This window comes from Perissodus microlepis, chromosome 19 (genome assembly GCF_051167445.1).
Source record: "Perissodus microlepis isolate ML-2025 ecotype Zambia chromosome 19, ASM5116744v1, whole genome shotgun sequence".
In the NCBI taxonomy this organism is placed as follows: Eukaryota; Metazoa; Chordata; class Actinopteri; order Cichliformes; family Cichlidae; genus Perissodus; species Perissodus microlepis.
In genome coordinates, this window is record NC_140479.1 from 4,604,779 (window position 1) to 4,627,087 (window position 22,309).

At 39.0% G+C, this 22,309-nt stretch overlaps 2 protein-coding genes across 2 annotated transcripts; both read left to right on the top strand.

Annotated features, from left to right (window-relative positions):
• The first annotated feature begins 929 nt into the window (after positions 1–929).
• On the top strand, positions 930–7,007 carry eapp (e2f-associated phosphoprotein). The gene is made up of 6 exons (XM_084914990.1): positions 930–1,109; positions 1,836–2,014; positions 3,072–3,203; positions 3,821–3,935; positions 4,054–4,182; positions 5,610–7,007. The coding sequence occupies exons 1-6, from the start codon at positions 1,030–1,032 to the stop codon at positions 5,896–5,898; spliced, it is 924 nt and encodes a 307-aa protein (XP_084771116.1). The 5' UTR covers positions 930–1,029; the 3' UTR covers positions 5,899–7,007.
• Positions 7,008–7,593: 586 nt separating this feature from the next.
• On the top strand, positions 7,594–12,282 carry sptssa (serine palmitoyltransferase, small subunit A). Its single transcript, XM_084914991.1, has 2 exons — positions 7,594–7,834; positions 10,028–12,282. The coding sequence occupies exons 1-2, from the start codon at positions 7,732–7,734 to the stop codon at positions 10,129–10,131; spliced, it is 207 nt and encodes a 68-aa protein (XP_084771117.1). The 5' UTR covers positions 7,594–7,731; the 3' UTR covers positions 10,132–12,282.
• Positions 12,283–22,309: the final 10,027 nt, after the last annotated feature.

Genomic DNA, 22,309 nt, shown 5'->3' on the forward strand with positions numbered 1-22,309 from the left:
TGCAGCTCATGAAAAAGTGGCCAATCACCATCAGAATCTGATCTCACAGCTGCCCAGACCTGGTTTCTCTCATGTAGGAGACCAGCCAGTTCAGAACTGAACCAGGGGCTCACCCGACCTTTAACTCTGACCTGACAAAAGGGGGCATGTTTGTCCACAAAGTAGATAAAACTCTCTGGAAATATTTCCAAGCTAAATCGACATTGTCAATCAATGTAATACGACACCAGTTAAAACTGAAGAAGTTGTGAAGAAAAGCTTGCTCACTGAAAACTCTTTAAATTTCTTTTTGTGATGATGCGGGGCTTGGAGTGTGAGATTTTAATGTTTCCCACAGCACCAACTATGCCTGCTTAATGGGGTTGGAACCATCAGTTGCGTTGTGCAGAAGTCAGGTTGGCACACAGCTGACAACCATATTATTACAAGAAGCAGTCACCTAAGTAAAGAGAAATCACAGTCCATTATTACTTAAGTTCAGTCAGTCTGGAAAAGAGGGTTCCAATAGCAGACACATCTGTGCTAATCAGTCCTTTATGGTCAAATAGCTGCTAAGAAACCACTACTAAGGAAAAGCAACAAACAGAAGAGATTTGTTTGGAGCTAGGAAAAACAAGGAATGGGCATTAGACCAGTGGAAATTTGTGCTTTTGTCTGATGAGTCCAAATTTGAGCTGCTTCCACTCTGCGTGTCTTTGTGCGACGCAGAAAAGGTGAACGGATGGTCTCTACAAGCATGGAGGAGGAGGTGTGATAGTGTGGGGGTGCTTTGCTGGTGACACTATTGGGGATATATACAACTTTATAACATAAAGCAGTTTTTTTTTCATCCTTTTGTTATATTCCTCCCTAAGCGCCTGTCCCACACTCCAGCCCAGTTGAGGGCGGTAATAGTCTTTAGTATATGCTTACCAACCCTTATTAAACACAAACGAAGAAGAAGCGGAAGCGGAAGAAGCAATTTGGCGTGTTGTAGCTAACTTATCAGCACCTCATGCTATTGTAATTAACGCTCCTCTAACATTTAACATGAATAAGCTAGGTCAAGCACAAGACTTTGAGCCATATGAGATCGAAGAGCCGAGCGACGAAGAGCGGGCCGCCAGCAGGTGCGAGGGTAACACGGGTGTTTATTTTTAGGGGCCAGCGCAGCTTTGGCTTTGGGAGGCTAAAGTGCAGATAGCTAGCTGGGAGCTAACATGTAAACAAACTAGAATAGCAGGGAGACTGCGCTGAGCCCCTCTTTACGGTGCATTTATTTTAACGTGACATGGATGTTACTGCTTAATTATGTTTATAGAAAGGCGGCAGATTTTTATAAGACTAAATGTTGCAGGCAAGGGGGTGAGAAGAAAATAAAATACACGAGTGTAGATGCTTATTATTGCCCTAATTAGCCAAGAATTTTCTGGATTTATTATTATGGCACTAAATTGGAGAAAATTAAGCAAGACGTCATAATTATTAATAGTTATAAGTGATGTCTTGCGATGTCTTGATGTGTCAAAAACTTCAAAAGAACTTGTCTACCTGAAGATCTGAAGTTTATTCATTATTAAAGCAGCAAATATGTATGTACCGATGGATGTAGTGAGTACAGGCAACTTATTTTGGTTTTGAGCTAAGCTTAAAGCGACAGTTTCGACGTGGATTCTTGGTTTTCAAATTAAGTGCTTAATTATTTGGTCTGTTAAATACTATACGATACCACTACATGATATAATGTTACATGTGCAGAATAACATATGAATGGTTACTTCAATTTCTTAATCTTCTGGGTTTGGGAGTCTGTGTTTTTTTGTTTTTTTTTCCTAAAAACTTTCTCTCTGTTTCAGTTCGGAGGATGAGCTGGACGTGCTCCTGAACGGCACTCCGGACCAGAAAAAGAAGCTGATCAGAGAGTATCTAACTGGGGAGAGCGAGTCATCCAGCGAGGATGATTTTGAAAAAGAGATGGAGGCAGAGCTCAGCTCCACCATCAAGACCATGCAGGGAACCTGGGGACCAGCAGCAGGTAACACTCAGCTGCTAGTATTTGTATTTTCTTAGTGATATGTCTGGATTTAGTTTTCTGTCAACTGATTAGATGGCAGCTATAGCCAAAAGCTGTGTGCAAAGCTTCATCTTAGCTAATTCTAGTCATTGAATGAGCTGACAGTGTTTGTGATGTTGTTGTTTTGAGCATTTTTAATGAAAATATCTTACAAATAATCAGCTGTGTGGTTCATTTATTTGCTGAGTAAAACTTAGCACTCCATCATCTTGTCCAATTATGGCCACTTCTGGCTCCAAAAAAACAACCGGCGTTGCCACTGTTGTTGTGCGTCCATAACATGAAGTTATAACGGAAATTCTGTTGCTCGCTCTCCCTCTCTGTCTTTCACTCACACAGACACGCACACTGCCACCATCAACTTTGCTAAATTGCTAATGAAAAACATTGATCAGGCAGCTGTGATTGAGCAGCAATGTCCATCCAATTATTTTCACGGTTGTTGTGGTCATGATAATTTTGTGAGGCCACATGGGAAAGGCTCAGATGAGCTTGCCAAAGTTCTACAAGTTGTGCCTCCATCGCTTGTGTCGTGTGCCCCGTCTTTTCACTTTCATTTCTGTGTTTGCGCATGCGCAGTGTGAGAGGCTGCGGTGACAGCCTCACGACGGCCGACAGGATTTCAGGCAGGTTTGATTTTCTTACGACCGAGCGATTGATGATCGGGAGCTGGTCGTGAGGTGTTAATCGCTTCTCGTTACCCTACGTATACTACACGATGCACGAAACACGATGAAGGCGAAACTCGGGCCGATCCCCAAAACAGTCGCACGACTGAAAAATCGGCTCAGAATGAGCCAAAAATCGCACAGTGTAAGCCCAGCATTAATTTCTGACTCACTAAATAATGTGCTGCAGCGTGTGTTTAAGCACAAAACAAGTATTATGTTGTGTCACTAGTGGTATAGGAGGAAGCCAAGTTTAATCCCAAGGTTAACTAACTTATCCTGCTGTGTCTGACAGACCGTCTCTGTAAATACAGTTTGTGCTTAGCATTTGTGTGTTTGTTCGCTGGTAGAGACCTCAAAACAACCAGGAGGAGGAGGAGCAGAAGGGGGAGGAAGTGCTGTTGGTGGTCCTGGACTTTCTAACCCACAGATGTATGATGAGGTTTATTTTGACTCGGACTCAGAGGAGGACGGCACACCGAGTAAGAGAACTGGTTTTCCTGCTGTGGTTACTAACAGTCATTAAGATGTCATTGTCTTATTTCTCTCTATCACCTTTTCTATCCCTTTGAAGAAGTTAGGCTCCATAAATGCTAAAGAGGTAAGTATTATTTCTCAGTTGCAGTGAATAGATAGAAAATAAACTGTAGGAAACTAAACAGAAGAAAAAAGGAGAGAAATAACAATTTAACATAAACCAGTGACACACTCCAGGGCCTAATCAACCCTGGCAGGGCCTCCTTGGATGAGGGTGTCTAGTGATAATGGCCGAAACACCTGATGAATCCAAGGTCCACTACTGATGATCTGTCCCAAATTTAAAATGATAATCTAGATCGATCTCTAATCCCTAAACCTAACCGAGGAAGGAAAATGGCAGATTAGCCTGGGTAAAAGACCGAAAGTTGAGGCACACAACGATGTGTGCTGCTGGCAAAGTTTCTAGGCTGCCTTTCCTCATAACAGCCATCCCTCGAGAGTCTCTCCATCTAAAGCAATGCATTATCAGGGACTGTAACATCTAGTCCTTTTAACTGAATCATGATGACAGAATACATGTACAACCTGCCACTAACAGTATTTAAAATTTCTTCTGTAGGCAGCTCAACAAGCCAGAGGCGGAGACAGCGGACCATTCCGACCAATGACGAGCTGCTGTACGACCCCGACGAGGACGACAGAGACCAGGCCTGGGTTGACGCCAGGAGGAGAGAGTAACACAGATTCTCTTACAATTTCTAAAACACATGCCTCCAGATGTTTTTGCTTCTTTTTTTTTTTTTTTTTAATTTCCCTCCAGAGACTCATTCCACCTCTTACCTTCCTGTGCAGGTACAGCAGAAGAAAACGACCTGCTGCAGCTTTTCACTCAAAGCTTCGCCACCCTCAAGCTTTGCCTCACAGCGATGCTGTGCTTAACTGTCCCGCCTGCATGACAACACTCTGCCTGGACTGTCAGAGGTGAGGCTCCACAGCAGGTTTCAAAACAGTGCAGATCCCTATCTTTACCCAGCAGCAGATTAAGGTGTCAGCCTAATGTTAACTGAGATCAGAGAGCTGCTCGCCTCTATAGAAGTTTGACATCCACAAAGTCTGACTGATGAAGGAGTAGTGTTACATATACCATGTCTGATAGTGGCCAAGAGCGTAAGTTTCTTTTTTACTACACTAAAACGTGCTTCATGTCCTACACAGTGGAGTTTCAGTCCAGCAGAGGGAAAATTGCTAGAACTTAATAATACTGACATTTTAAGAAAAGTCTTTGAAAAGTGTTTGTATTAATCCTTGTTTATGCACAGCGTGCCAAAGTATCACATGCAATATATTTTAGGAGAGCTGAGGTCTCTTGTTGTGATTGAGAACAACATCATGTTGTATTCAATATGCTCACCGTGTGCCCCAAAGCACGGCAGTGTGCACTGAAAATAATCTTGCATCAGTTCGCACACACTGCTGTTTTGATTTATCTTCCGCCTGTGGTGCAACTCTTGATTTTGTAACCTGGAGCGTTCCACTGCAGCTGTCGCAGCTGGGTTGAACACAAGTGTACGATTGTGTCAGGTTTTTATCACCATTTTAATGATATTCCAGTACAGAAGCTCAGAGACATACACATATACAGAGGGAGATTTTGAAACATTTTGAAAACTTGAGACTTTGGGGTTTTGACTTCTTCTCCTCATATATTAGTGCTGATGTTGGCGGTATTCTTTGGGTGGCGACACCCATCATTCAGGCAAATAATGCACTGACTTCCTTTATGCCCTAATGGGCATAAATAGAAGTGACTGCGTGATAAGCTTGCTGCAGCGTGTGAAGCGACCAATGCAGAGGGTGTACTGGAGCCTTAAGACTTTAATTTGGTGATTTAACTTATCCAGAATGTCCTTGCTGAGGGCCGTTTAGCCATATACTTCAAACAACTGGAACCTTTTCACAAAGCTAGGACTTGCCCCCTGCTGGCTATTACAAAGAATGCAGGTTAATCCACTTCCACTTAAGCTTTACTTCACTGACACCAAAGCTACACCCATGTTTTCATATATGCACAGGACTAGTTCCCATGTTTGAAAAGCTGGAATGATTAAATATGTGATGAAAACATGAATAAAAACTAGTTATTGCTGACTAAGGAGAGCCAACGGGCCATTGCCCAACTCCCATTACATGTCACTGTCCGTATTGTTAGATTAGGGATCATAGTATCACAGTCAAAGCTGTTTTGACAACACAAGGCATGTGAGTCACTTCATACTCTACATCAGTTTTTTGTTGTTTGTTTTTTTTTTAAAGAAAGATTTGAAGTGATTGTAAGAGAAACTTTCATTAGTTTGTAGAGATTTTGTCATTTTAAAATGTAACGACACATCTCTCTTGTGTCCGTTCAGGCACGAGAAGTACCGCACGCAGTATCGAGCAATGTTTGTGATGAACTGCACAGTCAAGAGAGAGGAGGTGCTGCGTTACAAAAACCAGCAGGAGAAGAACCGGAGGAACAGGAAGAGGAGGAGGGGACAGCAGACAGAGACGCCTGCGGATGAGACTCCAGCAGCAATGGGGATGGATGCTGATGAGGTGTACCACCCGGTGCAGTGCTCTGAGTGCTCCACTGAGGTGGCCGTGTTCGATAAAGATGAGGTTTACCACTTCTTCAACATCCTGGCCAGCCACTGCTGACAAGGACTGAACGAGGTCTGAGCTGGACTTTGTCTCTAACTTCACACCTCGTGGCTCAGATCATTGTCTTTATATCCAAAATGCTCACCAAAGCAAAGCTAAAGGGGAGTGAACACTGGACGTGTGCTCATCACTTTAAATTAACGCTGTTATTGTTCTGTATTTGCAGGATGTGTAAATGTCCATCTTCTTTTTTCTTTTTTTTTTTTTGCAAATAAGATCATGGCGCCAGTGATAACTTGTCAGTGTTGTGTTTACAGCAGTTACAACAGTTTTGACAGCTTTTTTTGCTTCAGCGTCACGGCTGAGATGGCAAATCAGTCTGTGATCAGTCGCCTGATCATGTTTATCATACACATTTTGAACACATTGTTCAGCAGGTAACAAAAATGAAATCCTTTTCAGGATTAGAAAAAATGTCCCAGCTCATGTCTGTAAAACTTTAAGTGCTGCGCCTGAACACAACCTTTTGCCGTTGACTCCGGTGTTCTTGTGTCTTGTCTTACTGCGTGTGTAATTTGGAGAGCAAAAATGTTGGGAGTAGAAAATTTAAATCGGTCACACAAATCTGATTTATTAAGGTACAGGTCCGCATAATGCAGCTCTCCTCTGGATGAATCCTACACTTCACCTCCTCCCACTTGATTACACAAATTCCTCATCAATTTCTGACAGGACAGTTTGCCCCTATATTAAAACATATTGATTTTCCTTTAGCTTCCCCTCATTAATCTGAATTACAATGCTGTTTATATTAACAAGAGCATGATCAAACCTGTGCTTTGTTTTATTAGATTTTTTGTTATTTTATTAGCAGAATACTTCAACACTCATAGTGTCTGCTTGTTTTCGACCAATTTGCACTGCTGTAGTTAGAATGCTGGTCATTATTGTGCATTGTTAGTAGAGCAGCCACAGAACTTTCTACGACTATCAGTGTATTTTTGCAATTTTGCCATCATGCTAATTTGGCCTGCGTAATTGGCCATAAATAATATAGACTAAATCACACTGACACTGAAAAACTTGAGACTTCTAAAAGTTTTACATTTGCTGCTGTTTTTATTTTTTAAAATGCAAAAAAATACAGTTTTCTGAAACTTTTGAAAGGCTACATCATTTTTCCTTGACAAATAATCTCGTCTGAGATGGGTAATTTTCAGCATATGAATGCTGCCACAGTTATGGCTTCGGTAAGTAAATGTTCTGATGTCCATCAGAATTGTAGGAATAGAGACAGTGCTTTGTCTGCCTCACTTGTACACAGTTGCTATGATCATAATATAGTTTCCTGACATTTAATTGGTAGTTAACTGATTTCATAAATATCTGTACTTCTTAAGGAAATGTGTTTCAAACTGGGGAGTATAGCATTTTGTTGGGGAATCTATTCAGCCATGGAATGATTCACATTTAGTGTTTTAGTGAGTGTTTGGGCCAGTAGAGTGCTTTGGTTTGGGGGGTGACTCAAAATCTGTTTTATAGAACCAAGATATTTGATGCTTAATGGAAAGAAAATACACTAAGATGGGCACTCGGTTAAGGCAAAGCAAGATAAACAAGCAAATAAAAATAGAGCTGCTGTTCTGAAACATAGAGTATAAATCCATCTTTGATGTAGTGTTGAAAGTTACTTTTGACTCTTATTTTGAAATTAGGAAGGTGGAACACCCAGGGCTGCGTCACAATCATACGGTTGAACGCAGAGTTGTGATTTGCCGGAAACCAGCGCCTCGCGATTAAACCTTACGTGAGCACAAAACACCTCACCACGAAACATAAAGAGGATAAGAGCCGCGAGGAAGGAACAAAGTTGATTTTAAAAGTTGGACCATGGCACTTGGAGAGTGTTGGAAGCAGTTATCCTGGTTTTACTACCAGTATCTTCTGGTGACAGCCTTGTACATGCTGGAGCCCTGGGAGAGGACGGTGTTCAGTATCCTTTTTCCGTGTTGAAGTGGCTTCTGAAGGGATGTACTACCGAGCTAATTTGCTACCTTTAGCCGAACGCTAGCCTGACTGACCTAGATCTTTCACTAATAGCGCTAACTTTACGTAAAAGTAAACATAGCTTCAGTTGTTTGTATAAACCATTTACAGCATTTTAACACTTGAGCGGTGATTTATGACAAATGCGGCATATAGACCGAGTCGGCCCTTGTTATCGTTGAAAGCTAAAGAGTTCACAGCTTAGTCAATTCTGAATTGAACACTCATCCGCCACATTGTAGAGACGGCTCTAAATGTTATTCTACAAGTTATGTGTTTTAATCTGTAATTGATTTGTGTATAAACGGATGAAAACTGGAGCGATGTGTGCGTAAATCGCTTCCTAGTTCATAACGTAGTTGACATAACATAAAGAAACGTGTTTGTAGTGACAGACTTGAGTAAAGTGTCAAATTCCTTTCACTGATACATTAAAGAATGTTTCACACTTTGTTGTAGTGCTGTGTACTTTGCCTTTCATATACAAAACAAGCTTTCAAGTCCAGCGTTTGTGCGGTTAGTTGACTCTTTAGGCGGCATCAAAGCTAAGCTAGCTTCAGCTACTTTAAGAGAGTCGGTCAGGTGATTGTCGCGTGAAGTACATACACGTTACGTATGACCTTTATTTTAATTTTATGCTTTTAAAAAACGCAAACAATGTTAACTGAGTGAAGTTAATAATTAGAGTGTATCCCTTGTTGGTGGTTTTATGACTGTACTTTGATCTGTGGCAGTGCAGGAAGTCATCAGTATCACGTTCTGTGCGTGATGTATTGTCTTGTACAGTTGGCGTCACTGTCGGGTTGTATCTCGTCTCCCTCCGAGGGTCAGGTGTGTTACTGTGTCTTCCTGCTCGTTATCGGCCTGCATCTCATCAAATAACGTAACGCAGTCGCTCAGGGATCACACTGGTTATTTTATTGTTGATCTACAAGAAGCGGATTATGGCTACGATGAACTTAACTTCCAGTGGCTGATGAGACTTGTAGGTTTTGTAAGTATTTAAGGGTTTGGGTTTTTTCCTATCGGGAATGGCAAGTGAATGAGCGTTGGAAAATGTCAGTGACTGACAAAATTTCTTGGTTGACAAATCTGTTAGGAAATATCTGGTCACTTGATAGGTGTACAGCTCTGCAGAGAGCTGTGACCTCCAAGGTTATTTTCATTGCAAAACATCCTGTCACAAGTTTAAAATCTGTTTAGTACAACATTTACAGCTAAATGGAGCAAAAATAAACACTGAAGTTCCTCCACCTAAAGTTTCCTGGTACTGTAAATGATCTTTTTGAGTCATAAGTTAAAAATGTATATTCATCATGTAAGATGATAAAAAGCAGCAGTTTCTGTCCTTGAAGAACCAGGAGCTTTCAGATGTGTGTGTGTGATGCGGTTGCTAATTTTTTTCTTGTAATCACAGTAATTTTGTCAGGCAAGACAACAGTGTCACATATTCCCACTGGAAGATGCTGCCTGTGGAAAGCAGCAAGTATAAGAGCTGCAGAGCCTTCTGCAACTTGCCTTTTTGTGTAGTGGTGATCTTATATGATAGCTATCAGCAAGGACATTCAACAATGAAAATGGCTATTGGACCATGCTTTGAGCAAAATGATAGCAACAGTCTGCTTTCCTGTTTACATTAGCAAGGTAATTATAAAGCGTGTAAACATGCTTTACGCTCAATAGTGTGATTTTGAGAGCATTATTGTGGCTTTCTCTGTACATAGTTTTAAAGTTATTTCAAATATTTTTCCTCCCTGCTTTCTGGAATGTAAATCCTGCCGAACGAGTTTGAAATTCTTTCCAGTTGCTAGAAGATTTACCACTAAAGTTTGACTTGCCTTACTGAAATTATGAGACTTTGTGTCTACACTTTAGCCACAGCTGTTATATAAGCCAGTTAACATTTTGCAGGGCTTGTATTGATATCTTTTCTATTCACAAACCAGGAAAATGGGTCACTGACTGTTTGGTGGCCAAACATTTGCATGCAGGTGTAACTGGCTGCCAGCCTGTATCCATTAGCAGGCAGTGTTTGTTGGATGTAAATCACATTACCAGCTACTGATTGTTGAAGGCGCATCAGTTAGTTTGTTTGTGGTTGAATGTCTTCAGAAATTCCTCCTTAACGTCACTTCTTCAGACTCCCTGCTGATCTCTGTGGCTGGTATGGCCATATACACCGGCTATGTGTTCATGCCACAGCACATCATGGCCATCTTGCACTACTTTGAAGTCATCCAGTGATCCAGGGATCCGGATCGTCGTGTATGTCTGTGGCTTCCTGTCAGTCCATCTGCCTACTCCCCATTCACCTGTCTTTCTGCTGTCCTCTGGGGTTCTGCAGCAGAAATTTTCTCCTTTCCAAGACTGATCCAGTATCAACAGTCAAGTATCTGGCTGGGAGGGTCATGCCAGATACTTTGTTGGACACTGTAGGCAAAGAAACAGTCCTCACGACTGTTTCTTTGCTACTGACGTTCAGATTGTGAGCAGTGCTGGGCTTGGAGGCAAAGCCTTGAAAAGGGGTGTGCTTGGTTTTGATTCACATTAAGTTGTTCTTTGTGCTGTGCTTTTTTCTTTTTTTTTTTTCCTCCTCTCTCTTCTGGATCAATTATGCCTTAATGTGTGTACGTTAAGAGGACTATTTTGTTAATTTCATTGATACACTAAAACAGTTGTTGTTTTAGTTACATTCAGAGATGGGACACACTGGACGATGAACAGAATACATAGAATAAAAAATACATCATTTTTTGAGCAGGACTGGATCCGGAGGGCACCTGATTCTCAATCCAGGCTGTCAAGTTGTTGCTCTTAGGAACTGATAAACTCTTTTCCACCTTAACTATTTCCCATCACTTTTATGCTATGGTTTGTACATACGGGCACTGTAACTGTTGATCGTGTGCATCATCAGACGGTTCAGTCAAAAGGTTAATCCTTTTACAATATAAAGGTCAAAGGCATGACTTAAACTGCTGAGTAACTTTCAGTGACTTCCTCTCAAATCAAATGCACTTGCAGTGAGTTAAATGAGTGATTTATTCTCCACGTTGGAGGTGCACATCTGTAAAAAATGCTTTTGTTTCTACTTCCACCACTACAATAAGGACCTTCATCCTTATCCCATTAGTCCAAGCTGGGTCAGAATGTGAGTGTGATGAAGCAGTCTGGGCATTTTAGAGAATCTTGGTCTAAAACACCCGCCCATTTTTAAAGGATTTGTTGCCCACCTGAAGGTCTTGAGTGGACATGAGTTGACTCAATTTGCTGTCTTCCAAATTTGGTTAGTCCCCATAAATTATTTCAATAGTCTTCAGTTGTCTCTTTTCCCTTCCACACACATTGTCATTTTTTAAGTGGCACTGTAATCACTTAAAATTCCAGGGATCAAATAAATAATCATCACAGTGTGAACTTGCTGCAACAAAGCTGGGTTTGACACATCCTTCTTTTTTTTAACTTTACACTCCAGCCCTTATTGCTGTAAGCCAAATTAACACGGTCTGATTTTGGGCACAGCAGTTCTGCCTGCACTAAGTACTACTGCAGAATACACCTCCAAACTACTGAATGAAGTTTCATTGTCATGAGACTGGTGCAAGTATTAATTTGTTGATGCAGAAAATGTAGAGATGTTGTTAAGCTTGATTTTAATCTGCTGCCAAGTCTAATTTAGACCAATGGAACTGCAGCGACTAGAGCACACCAAGAACAACTATACAGTCAATATTAGTAAATTCACTTTGATCTACTGAGAAACTAAAGCGATTTTTTTTTCCTTTATGAGGCTGTGAGACGGTAACGTGTGGTGTTATGTGCTTGTACATATGCATTGCTCTGAAAAGCCAGCATTGTCCCCTTTTATGCTTTAAGAGTGCTTAATTATCCAAAGTTAATGTTACTGTGGTCATCATCAAGAGTTTCTTCAGCACAGAAATGTTAGCGAAAATACATTTTAATGTGAAAATATTTTATGTGTATTTGTACTGCCAATGTTACTCCTGTAAGAATTACGATCCCCTTTCCTTGCAAAATGATGTATTTTTCTCAATTATGTATATATAACCTTAAATACATATTTGTAAAGTTTTATAGTCAAATATATTAGTAAATGGAATTAATCATTTGTTTTTGTGAGCTATTTCTTCTTCTACATCACTGAACTCATTAAAGGGATGTTAAACTAACGTTGTTCCACTTGGTCTCAATCCTTCCTGTGCACTTGTCAGTGTAGGCCACTAGATGGCAGGGTTTCTATGTTTTTCTTTTTCTCTTGCTCCTGCAATCCAAACAAGAATGAACGCAGTTGCGTTGTTATCAGTGAATGTAACTATTATTGTAAACAGTCCATTCAAGACTTTCGTCAATAAAAAAAGACAGCCTTAAAGTGGATCTTGTGGGTTTCATCATCAAAGTTTTGTAAACATGTTTATGAGTATTTACATAAACTGAAGGTCTTGATGCATGCTCAATCATCCCCAACCTTATAAACCGTGCATTTGCACATTAATTAATTAATTATCAAGGAACTGACTTCACAGCCCATTATTCATTCAGTGAGCTAGTTTCAGTCATTGCACAAAGGTACTGTTTATAAGATTGGGGAAACCTGCAGTCAGCTGAGACTGAAGTCACTTGGATGAGTGACGAAACGTTTCTCCTACTGAAAGCGCTAAATCCAGATGAACAGAATCAACCTTCTGGGAATTACATAAACTGAAGTACAAATTTAAGGTAAGATTACTGCACCTGAGTATTATTGTTCTTTGTTTAAAAGTTTTTTACTATGATTTTTTTGATGACCATTGGCCTGATTGTCAATGAGTCAACTGCCTCATGGGCTATAGAGTTACTTTTTAAAGTAAATTTGTAATATAAAATACTAAATAATCTATGGTTCATTTAAAAGACCCCCCAAAAAAGAAAGAACTTATAAAAGCTGAAATTTTGCTTCTTTTTTGGTCTTGAATTACAGCAAATCTGAAGTTTCACCATTTCATCTAAAACTTTGACAAATACTAATCACTACTATGAGGTCTTGTCTGATAAATTATGATTTCCGTTGTGTAACGTTGATTAAAATAGACATTAAAACAGGCTACAGGCTAACTGGTAACTTGCTACTGCGTGGGCATGCAACATACTCAGTTTCCCAGTGAGGATGGATTTGGTTTCAAGAAACCAACATATTCAACTAAAGGTTTTAAGTGGGTGTGCCCAAGCTAACGGATGACTATGTCCATTGTTTCCAGTGTATGTTTGGGACATACTTGTGTTTAAAAGTCTCTGCATGCATGTGTTGTAGCAGTTAAAGAACAACCCTGTCCACAATTATTACATTTTTAGCCATCATAGTAAAATTTAGCACAAACGAACAAAAGTATTTTTTCATTTACTTATGCAATAAAAAAAATTATAAAAAGTATTTACAATGTAAATAATTGTAGCTTTATACAGCAGCAAATATTAAAGGTTTAAAAGAGCCGTATGTAGATTTTTAAAACTTGTAATTAATATCATGGGGGGAGGGGGGGTCATCTGATTGCTGGGGTTTTCTCTGTGTTTTATATAAATGTAAAATAAATATAAAATATAAAACAGGTTGAGGGGATTGTTGTTGTGGTGAAAGTGAAATGGAATTTAAATGTAATTCTAATTGTGTTTCAATTCAGTATTTTTTCCCACAATTTCCCCTTTTTAATGGTAAGTTGTGTTAATGTGTTAATTTTACTGTCATTCATTTGACAAACACAAGCACCAGGACTCTGTTATAGAGAAGTTTGTGAGGGAAGCCGTTGAGAGCACACTCAGCCAGGTGAATCATCACGGCCTCATTTTTGGATACTTCTGTTACTTCAGTATAACTGTAAATTTTGACTTCACTAGATTTTAGATAAGTGGAAGAATACTTTTCCCCCCAAGCTGAGTCCATTTCTGTTCTTCTCTCTTCATTTGTTTTTGGGGTTTTTTGTTCTGTTTTTTGGTAAACTAACTGACACTAAATTGAATTGGAAGCAGTAAAAAATAATTGACTGACAGAGATGTAATGTAACGAATACCACTGTGGAATTTCTATTCTCCAGACTCCAGGCCTCTTTTATCCCCACTGCATCTTGTCTCCTCAATGGCAAATAACTGTCCTTGGACTTTCTATCACTTTTATTGTCATTATTATTTTAAAGTATTGTTCTGTTTATTTTTATCCTGCTGCTAAACTAATTTCCCCTTGTGGGACAATAAAGAAATTGAATTGAATTGAACAAATTAATGAGCTTTCCATCTTTCCAGCTCCCAGCCTGCTGTTGGTTTTTTACCAATACATTGTTCACCTTAACCTTTGTCATTCCCATCTCTTTGTTTAGCTACTGGAGGATGTCCATCATCTGACTGCTTCATTTAGCTCGCTTGGCTTGCTGGTTTTCTCTTTATTTCAATTCAAGTCAAGTCAGCTGGCTTTATTGTCATTTTAACCATCTGCAGTGGTACAGTACAAAGTGAAAGGAAACAGCGTTGATCCAAGACCATGGTGCTACATAGACAATCAACACAGGACTACATTCCAAATAAAACTGCAAGTAACAGTACAACACCAGACAGAACAGAACGATACAGACACAAGGTTATTTAACTCTAACCCAACTTTGATGCTTTTTGCGTAGTGCAAGGATGCCAAACTCATTTTACATGGCAGGCCATATACAGCTCACTTTGATCTTATGTGGGCCGGACCTGTGAAACTCTATTTTCTGTCGGTGTAAAGAAACTTAACTACACGTTTAATCACTAAGATTTCCTAATATAAGACAAAGAAGCACAATTTCAACAGTACGTCTGTTTTTCTACATCATAAAGAAATACTGCTGTAGTAAATGAAATAAATCTGTCGGCACAACTGGGATTAAATTGTAAGAAGTAAATGTGTAAAATAACAAAAATCTATCATTTTGATACACTTTGGTGTATTGTGAATGGCCATGGCGGAGGTTGAGCTGTAAAACTTGCAAGAATAGTTTCAAAATGTATGTTGAGACACATGTGTGCACTTTGTGGAAATTATGGTACAACATGTTGTGTCTTGGAACACACTTAATATTAATGTTGTCTACAGTCAAGACAGTTTAATTCATGCTTTCCACGACACATTTAACATCCGTGTCTAATATACTGCTAATATGCACCATTCTGGACTTCTGCTGTGACATGGGGACTTCATGTACAGTCACACCTACAACCACCACAACTATGCATGTGCTGTTGCTTAATGTAAACCAGTCAGCATACATCAGCTAGCATTTTATGGCTATACCAGCTTTTCTGTAAGAAAAGCCAAAAGGACAGAAATTCTGTTTTGTTTGTTTGTACATATTATAGCTACAGACACAAAAAGTAAAAACTTTTTTCTGCTTTTCTACCATTGTCTCCTATTCATAGAAGGTACCATCTGTTGCCCCCTTCCTGAATGGCAGCCAATTTCTAATAGAAAGTATAGGAGCTCTGCTAATCCACAGAAATTCCTATCAGTCAGTCGCAACTGGAGAAGCCTTGTGGATAAAGGTTGTGAAACTCCTTCAGTCACTCCTTTGTGGATTAAACTGCATATTTTCTGCATATATCTGAATCTAATCCTGTCAGACAGTACAATGTTGTAGGATTTGTTATGAGGCATCATAATGTAATGGCTTGCAGTAGACTGTCAGGTGTTATTTTAGCCTTGCCCTGTAACCATGAACTTGTATAAACCTCAGTAAAAAAAAGAAAAAGCCTGTCATGTCCCATGACATTCTAACCTCAGTTTCAGAGGCCTCCAGGAAAAACAGATGAATTAGAGTGGATTTTTGTGGTCTTGAAAATCATCACAAATTGATATCTCCTGATTATCAGCCATCAGCAGCTTCAGTCGAAATCTCCTCTGTGTCGCTGCCAGGCTTCAAAAACACATCAGTTTACACTCTCAAATTACAGCATGTACTGACTCTGCCAAAGAATCGTTCCTTCCTTCGCTCTCTGGCTGCAGATCAGAAAGAAAGCAGAGGTCTGGTTACTGGTTAACTCAGACGATGAAGCTATTCTCACGTACGCACAAGAGGGTGCTCACTGGAGTTTGAACCGCAAAAACGAAACATGAAACACAAAAACAATCTGACAAATATACCTTTATTGTCTCTTATATGTCATCAGATGTTAACTTTTAAAGGCTACACCTACTTTAATTTGCTTTGTATTTTAGTGCTCTTAATAGATGTTCATTTTTACGCTAAATAATGAACAAGAAGCAACACAGTGCCTTTTTCCCCCACACGTGCAAATCTAAACAAAGCTTGACTGTGTTGTACGCCCTTTTTGAGCCCTGAATGGTCAAATCTTCCAATTATAAAGAGTATACTTTGCTTAACCAAGAATAATGGCACTAACCTGATGATGGTGATGGTTGTGGCAGTTTAAACTCTTAGAGTGATTTGTTGTGTTTAGTTGTAGTTGCAAAAGGATTTCCAGTCCTATAGAAGTCTAAGGAAAACCAGCATTTCTCTGTTGACCTCTGTACAAACTTTACTGACTTATAGTCACTGTCAATCATTCTTGGGCCAAAAGGAGCATCATCCATTGGGTAGTGACTTGTGATTGGAAAAGCTGTTAGCCAATGAGCATGCAGTCACACAGTAAGACCTTCTTGTCACATCCAGTTTTTGCAACCAAGATGGCGGAAACACTTCAAAGCAGGACTTCAGAAATAATGTGGTGACATTACAGTATCTCTGTACGTCTTTTATACTGTCTGTGGTTGTTGGCAACACTTTCTTCTTTGTAGTTTTGTGATTAAATGGCGGTGGTCTAAACAATTTCTTTATATACTGCCATCTTCAGAGGTAGGAACATATTATATTCTACTAGGGGGATTATTTATTTCAAGAAGATCAATTATTAGTTAGTTGTTGTTGTTTTTTTCAATATAAAAACCATTTGAAACATTTCTCTGGCTCTCTTCCACGGTGTGTCTTTTGTCCTGTCTCCAGCCCCTCACCCCAAATGGCACACGACAGATGGCTGCCCCTCCCTGAGCTTGATGCTACAAGAGTTTTCTTCCTGTTAAGAGGGAGTTTTTTCTTTTCACTGTTGCCAAGTGCTTGCTCATAAGGGGTCATTTGATTGTTGGGATTTTCTCTGTACTATGGTAGGGTCTTTACCTTACAGTATAAAGCATCCTGAGGCGAGTATTGTTGTCATTTGGTGCAATATAAATAAAACTGAAGTTAAGCTAATTTAAGATACTACCAGCAGGCAAGGCTGATTTATCAGTTTGGATCTAGGTTCAAATAAATTTTGCGTAAAACCCTAACTAGGTGCTAAAAGAGCCTTTACATGTTTATTAGACCTAACGGAAGCCCTTTCACAATACAGTTTAAATAAAAAATATAAAAATGCATAAAAACATTCGTGTGTTTTGTGGAAACTGTTGGAGAGCAAATAATATATTGTGCTGAATAAAATTTGTAGTTCTTTTTTCAAAGACATTATGTTGGTGATATGTTGATGATGTTAAATTATATTAAAACTTTTACGCCCTCTCTACTGACACTATTGGTTGCAGGGCCATCATCCAAGCTGATTACATGTAATGGAAACAAGCTGAACTTACCAAAATGGCATTCCCCTTCAGGTGACCTTTGACCCTCTGCTCTCAAGAGTCACTGTTATTTCTGACTTTTGTGTTTGTCTGAAGAGAGAAAAAAATATTTACACTACAACCAGTTTGCAGCAAACAGTGACTCATAGGGGGTGTGGTCATTAATGGGTGTCACTGTGCTGATTAAGGGCAAGCCTTTGGTAGAGCTGGCACAGCTTCTTTAACACCGTCCCTGTTTCATCTGGCAACAGGAAGCTGACTGCTGTGTGGAGAATCACGTATGCAGACATTCCTCAGAAATGGAGCTCCGGGGAGTGAGCAGCGACAGCGAGGCACGACGTGACACGTCTGCACCCTCTGATTCCTTATTAAGTACTTGGTTATCAGATACACGGGTTATTTTCTTCAACCTTGAATCCACCCTGCAGGGTCACTGAGTGTCTGCTGTAGAGCGCTGCCAACACAAGATAGTGATACTGAAAGACTTTTAATGCTATTGATATTTATAGTCAGCTAATAATATTTAAAACAAATAAAAATGTTTGAAATAGAAGCAACTAAAATAACTCAAAAGGGCAATCTAGTCCAATTGTTTTTAGTATTGCCAGCAGTCTGTTTTATTTAGAAAGTATTTCAACTGTTGTATAACAGGCACCTCACTTTCTTTACTAGCAGCCCATTACAAAAACATATTGTTTGTTATCATTTCTTTCACTGAATCAGCACGAAAAGTCCCAATAATACAGTTTTAAAGGCATAAAATAGTATTTTTGTACTATGAGGTACAATAAGATGATTCCCAAAGAGTTGTTGGCTGAAATCTTATCTATAGCTCAGCATGGTGTGCCATGTGTCCTTAAAAAAACAGAGGAAACTGGACAAGTGAAAGACTGTGGCAGCCCTTAAAACTATGAACAGTATCTTCAAGTCATGTCACTAAGAAATTAGAAAAAAAAATCCAGCACAGACCTGACACAGAAATGGACAGTTTCATCATTTTTCCTTGAGTTGATCCATCTACTGTTTACTGAAGCCAAGCGAGACATACAACAGTGAGAGTCTAAAGCCATCTGTAAAACGCGGTGGAGGCTCTGTCATTGCATGGGGCTGCAATTCAGCCAGTGGTATTTGAGATCAAAACTGATGGAACTATGAACACAGAAGTGCTAAATGAATGTGTATGTGACTGGGCAAGTGCTTTGAGTGGTCAATTTAGTATAAAGATGCTCCATAAAAAACAGTCAGTTTGCCATTTAGCGTCAGATTTTGATTTATCAAGCAATAACATCTGTCACTGTATTTGCCACTGTATTTGTTGCTGTCACTTGTGTCTTTTTTCAACATGAAAAAAAGCAACAAATACAGTTGCCAATGCATATATCTGGATAAAAGCAAATACACAGTGCAACACTATCAGTAGTCTTGGGCAAGTTACTTTGAAAAAGTAATTAATTATAGTTACTAGTTAAAAAGTTAAAGTTAAGTTAAAGTTAAAAGTTAAAAAAGTAACTGAGTTAGTAACTGAGTTACAAGATTCTAAAAGTAATTAATTACTTGAAAAGTAACTATTGCGTTACTTTGCGACCCAATGAGGTCCAGGGTATAATTGGTCATATATAACTACTTTTGATGTTTCCTCTACATTTCACCTTTAAAAACTATTTACTTTGCCTTGTTTGGTATCATCCTCTTCAGCACAACCTCACGTGTCTGAATTTACAGTCATGTTTTCATTTTGACATACTGTATTAACACAATTGATCTAAAATCAGACAAAAAACATAAAATCTGAGTAGAAAAAGTTATATTTTTTACTGTAACAACCACAAACATGTTTAATGAATCATATTTTATAACTTTAAATGCAAATATAAGTTGTCAATTTTAAAATCCTATGTTGCAAGTTATTTGCAGCCATTTACCTTTTACCCTTTTTTAATAACCATTTCAAACTATTAGGTAACAATCAGGTGTTCTGCATTCAATAAGATGCCACACAAATTATTTGTGCCACTCCAAAAATTTCTGTCCACTATAAAGGAGAACATCACAGCCTGATACCTGCAGGTCTGACAGCAGCAGGTGTGTCACTCCTGTTTTCTACCTGGAGACAGCAGTCAGCTCATTGTTCTGACACACAAAAAAACAAAACTATCCACAACACTACACACTAACTACACAAGACAACACATTAACTACACACTCCAAACACGCTAAACGTCACAAATCTCTCACATCTCAAAACTCGCTCTCTCTCTCGCCGTCACTCCTATAACTTCTTCCTCTTCCTAAACAACCAAATGTCATGTTGCCATATCATTTTTTGATTGGTCGACACGGTGCATTTTTCCACCAACACGAAAGGGCGGGGTTTTGGGTTTTTTTGGTCATAAGCAGAGAGTGCTTGCTAGCGCTGTCCTTAGACAGTAAACGTGACAAAACTATTCAGGAAAAAACACACGTATGTATTGTTTATCATGACTCTGGTTTCACGTGGCCTATCAACACAATTTAAAAACTGGTATGGCACCTTGTTGCTTTGTCATCTTGAAGTGGTCATGTGATTGGCTTACCATGACTACTATATTCTTCCTCAGCCAAACAGCAGCACTCATGTCATTGTTTTGCCCCCCCAGCTCCAGGTGTTGTGTCAAAAAGTGATCACCTACCAGAAAGTGATTGCTGTCCGCGGGAGCGCGCGCAGCTGCTTAAAGCTGTAGCGCCCAGATTACTTACAGCTACTTCCGTGCAACTGATATAAGATGGGATAAGCTGAAGACAGCTTCAACACTGTTTGTTGAAAAATAGTAATGTGAACGCACCGCATTTTCTTGTTAGTAACGGTAACAGCGTTGTAACGATAGAAATAGTAATTAGTTAGATTACTCGTTACTGAAAAAAGTAACGCCGTTATTCCCATCACTGACTGTCAGTCATGGATTGGCCTCCCCAGAGCCCAAATACCAACATTATTAAAGTAGCGTGGGGTTGAAAGAGAAAGAAACAAAAGGCAGCCAGCACCCAAAGAAGAACTTTGGATAGTCCTTAAAAAAATCTGGAGAACTATTCTTGAAACTACCTAAGGAAATTACAAGAAAGCTTGCCTAGAAGAAATATTGCTTTATTGAAGAGTAGAGGTGGTGATACCAAAAATTAACATTCAAGCTCATTAGAACTGTAAAAACTCTACTTTTGCTTATATGCTGCTGTATTTCCATCTTTGACTTCTTCCATTTTTCTAGCAAAAAATAAAGAAATGAGGTGAAACCAGTCATTTTGTCCAGTACTGTAGATTTGCGTTCTGCAGATGCTTGTTAACACATGTTACTGTGTGACCAGAACCATGATGAACCACAACAAACCAAACACCCTGTGTCTCCAGCGCTAAGAATTTGATAGTTTGTCTGTTCAGTTTTTGTTCAGTTAATTTGGTCTTAGATTTAAAAAAAAATAAAATAAATTTAATTTAAAGTTATTTAAAGTTTTAAACCCAACATATGTACACACAGTTACCATTATCAATGAAATGGCTGTAATGGAATAGTCCAAAGCAATTGCCATGATTAACATCATGTGATCAAGGACATATGTTAAGAAGCATTTATAAGGATTTATGTGAAGAGAATCCAATTGCCCTTACACTGGCTCCTTGATCTTTAATGTGGGTCTCTTAAGGTGAAACTACAATGTCCTTAAAAGGGACTACAAAAAGAACGTCTTAGATGATTCCCTCCACAAATTCTCACCATGTTTTCTCATGTGGGTCATATAACCACTTGCAAAGAAATCATGTTAGTATTAAAATGTTAATTTATAGATTTTATTTCTTTCTTTTTAATTTAATTTACTATAAATATTCATATAAAGCAATAACTTGACAAAATGTAGATTGGATCACAAAAGTGTAACGTTCAGAGTCCAGTGAAAGGTTTAATACAGCCTGTATCTGAAAGTTTGGTTTAGACCAAATCAGCAATTTATGGCATGAAATTTTATTGTCTGACGGTTTATTAGGAGAGCATTACCTCCTTTCCTTTCATAATGAATCATCCAGTGTATCCTAAAGGACATAATATGGGAAGCACTAAAGCACCTTCACTTATTTAGGGAATTTGAAGAGCTGTTGTTATGCCTGCCATGCAGATTCTTATGGGTCACTCGTGTCCTACATTTTCATGGTTGAAAAACAGATCTTAAGCTCTGTTAAAAACTGCAGAAAAATCATTTTTACACCATCTCCACATGTCACAACCCAAAGCCAGAATCTTGTCGTTCAACATAATTTTCTTCTACAACATACTCTGATCATCAATATCATTACATAGTTTCAATAGCAAAATGGCACCAATTCAATGATCATGTTGAAGAGGAGCAGAAACAAACGCTGATGCCCTGGATTATTCAAAAAGTGCATTTTGGCTCAAATTTCCATGGTTATTCCACCATAAAGATGAGTGTAGCATATGAAACCTCATTTTGACTTACATTTTGATACCCGGCTCTTCTTCTAGAACCTTTACTGACAGCATAATTTTCTAACATCCTTTTGTTAAAAAAAAAATCAATGCCTGTAATTTTAAACAAACAAACAAACAAAAACATTCATTTCATGAAGGTAAACTTTTACATTTTATATGTGGGTTGAATAGAGTTGCTGTGGTGACCTTGGCCACCCCTGACCACACCTTACCTTCTCCCCTGACCTTAATGTCTACTTATAGCGATCTCTAAGGTTTAGATCCTTCCAGAGCTAAATAGTATTATGCCGTGTTTACGTATCTATACGCCTTCCTCTGA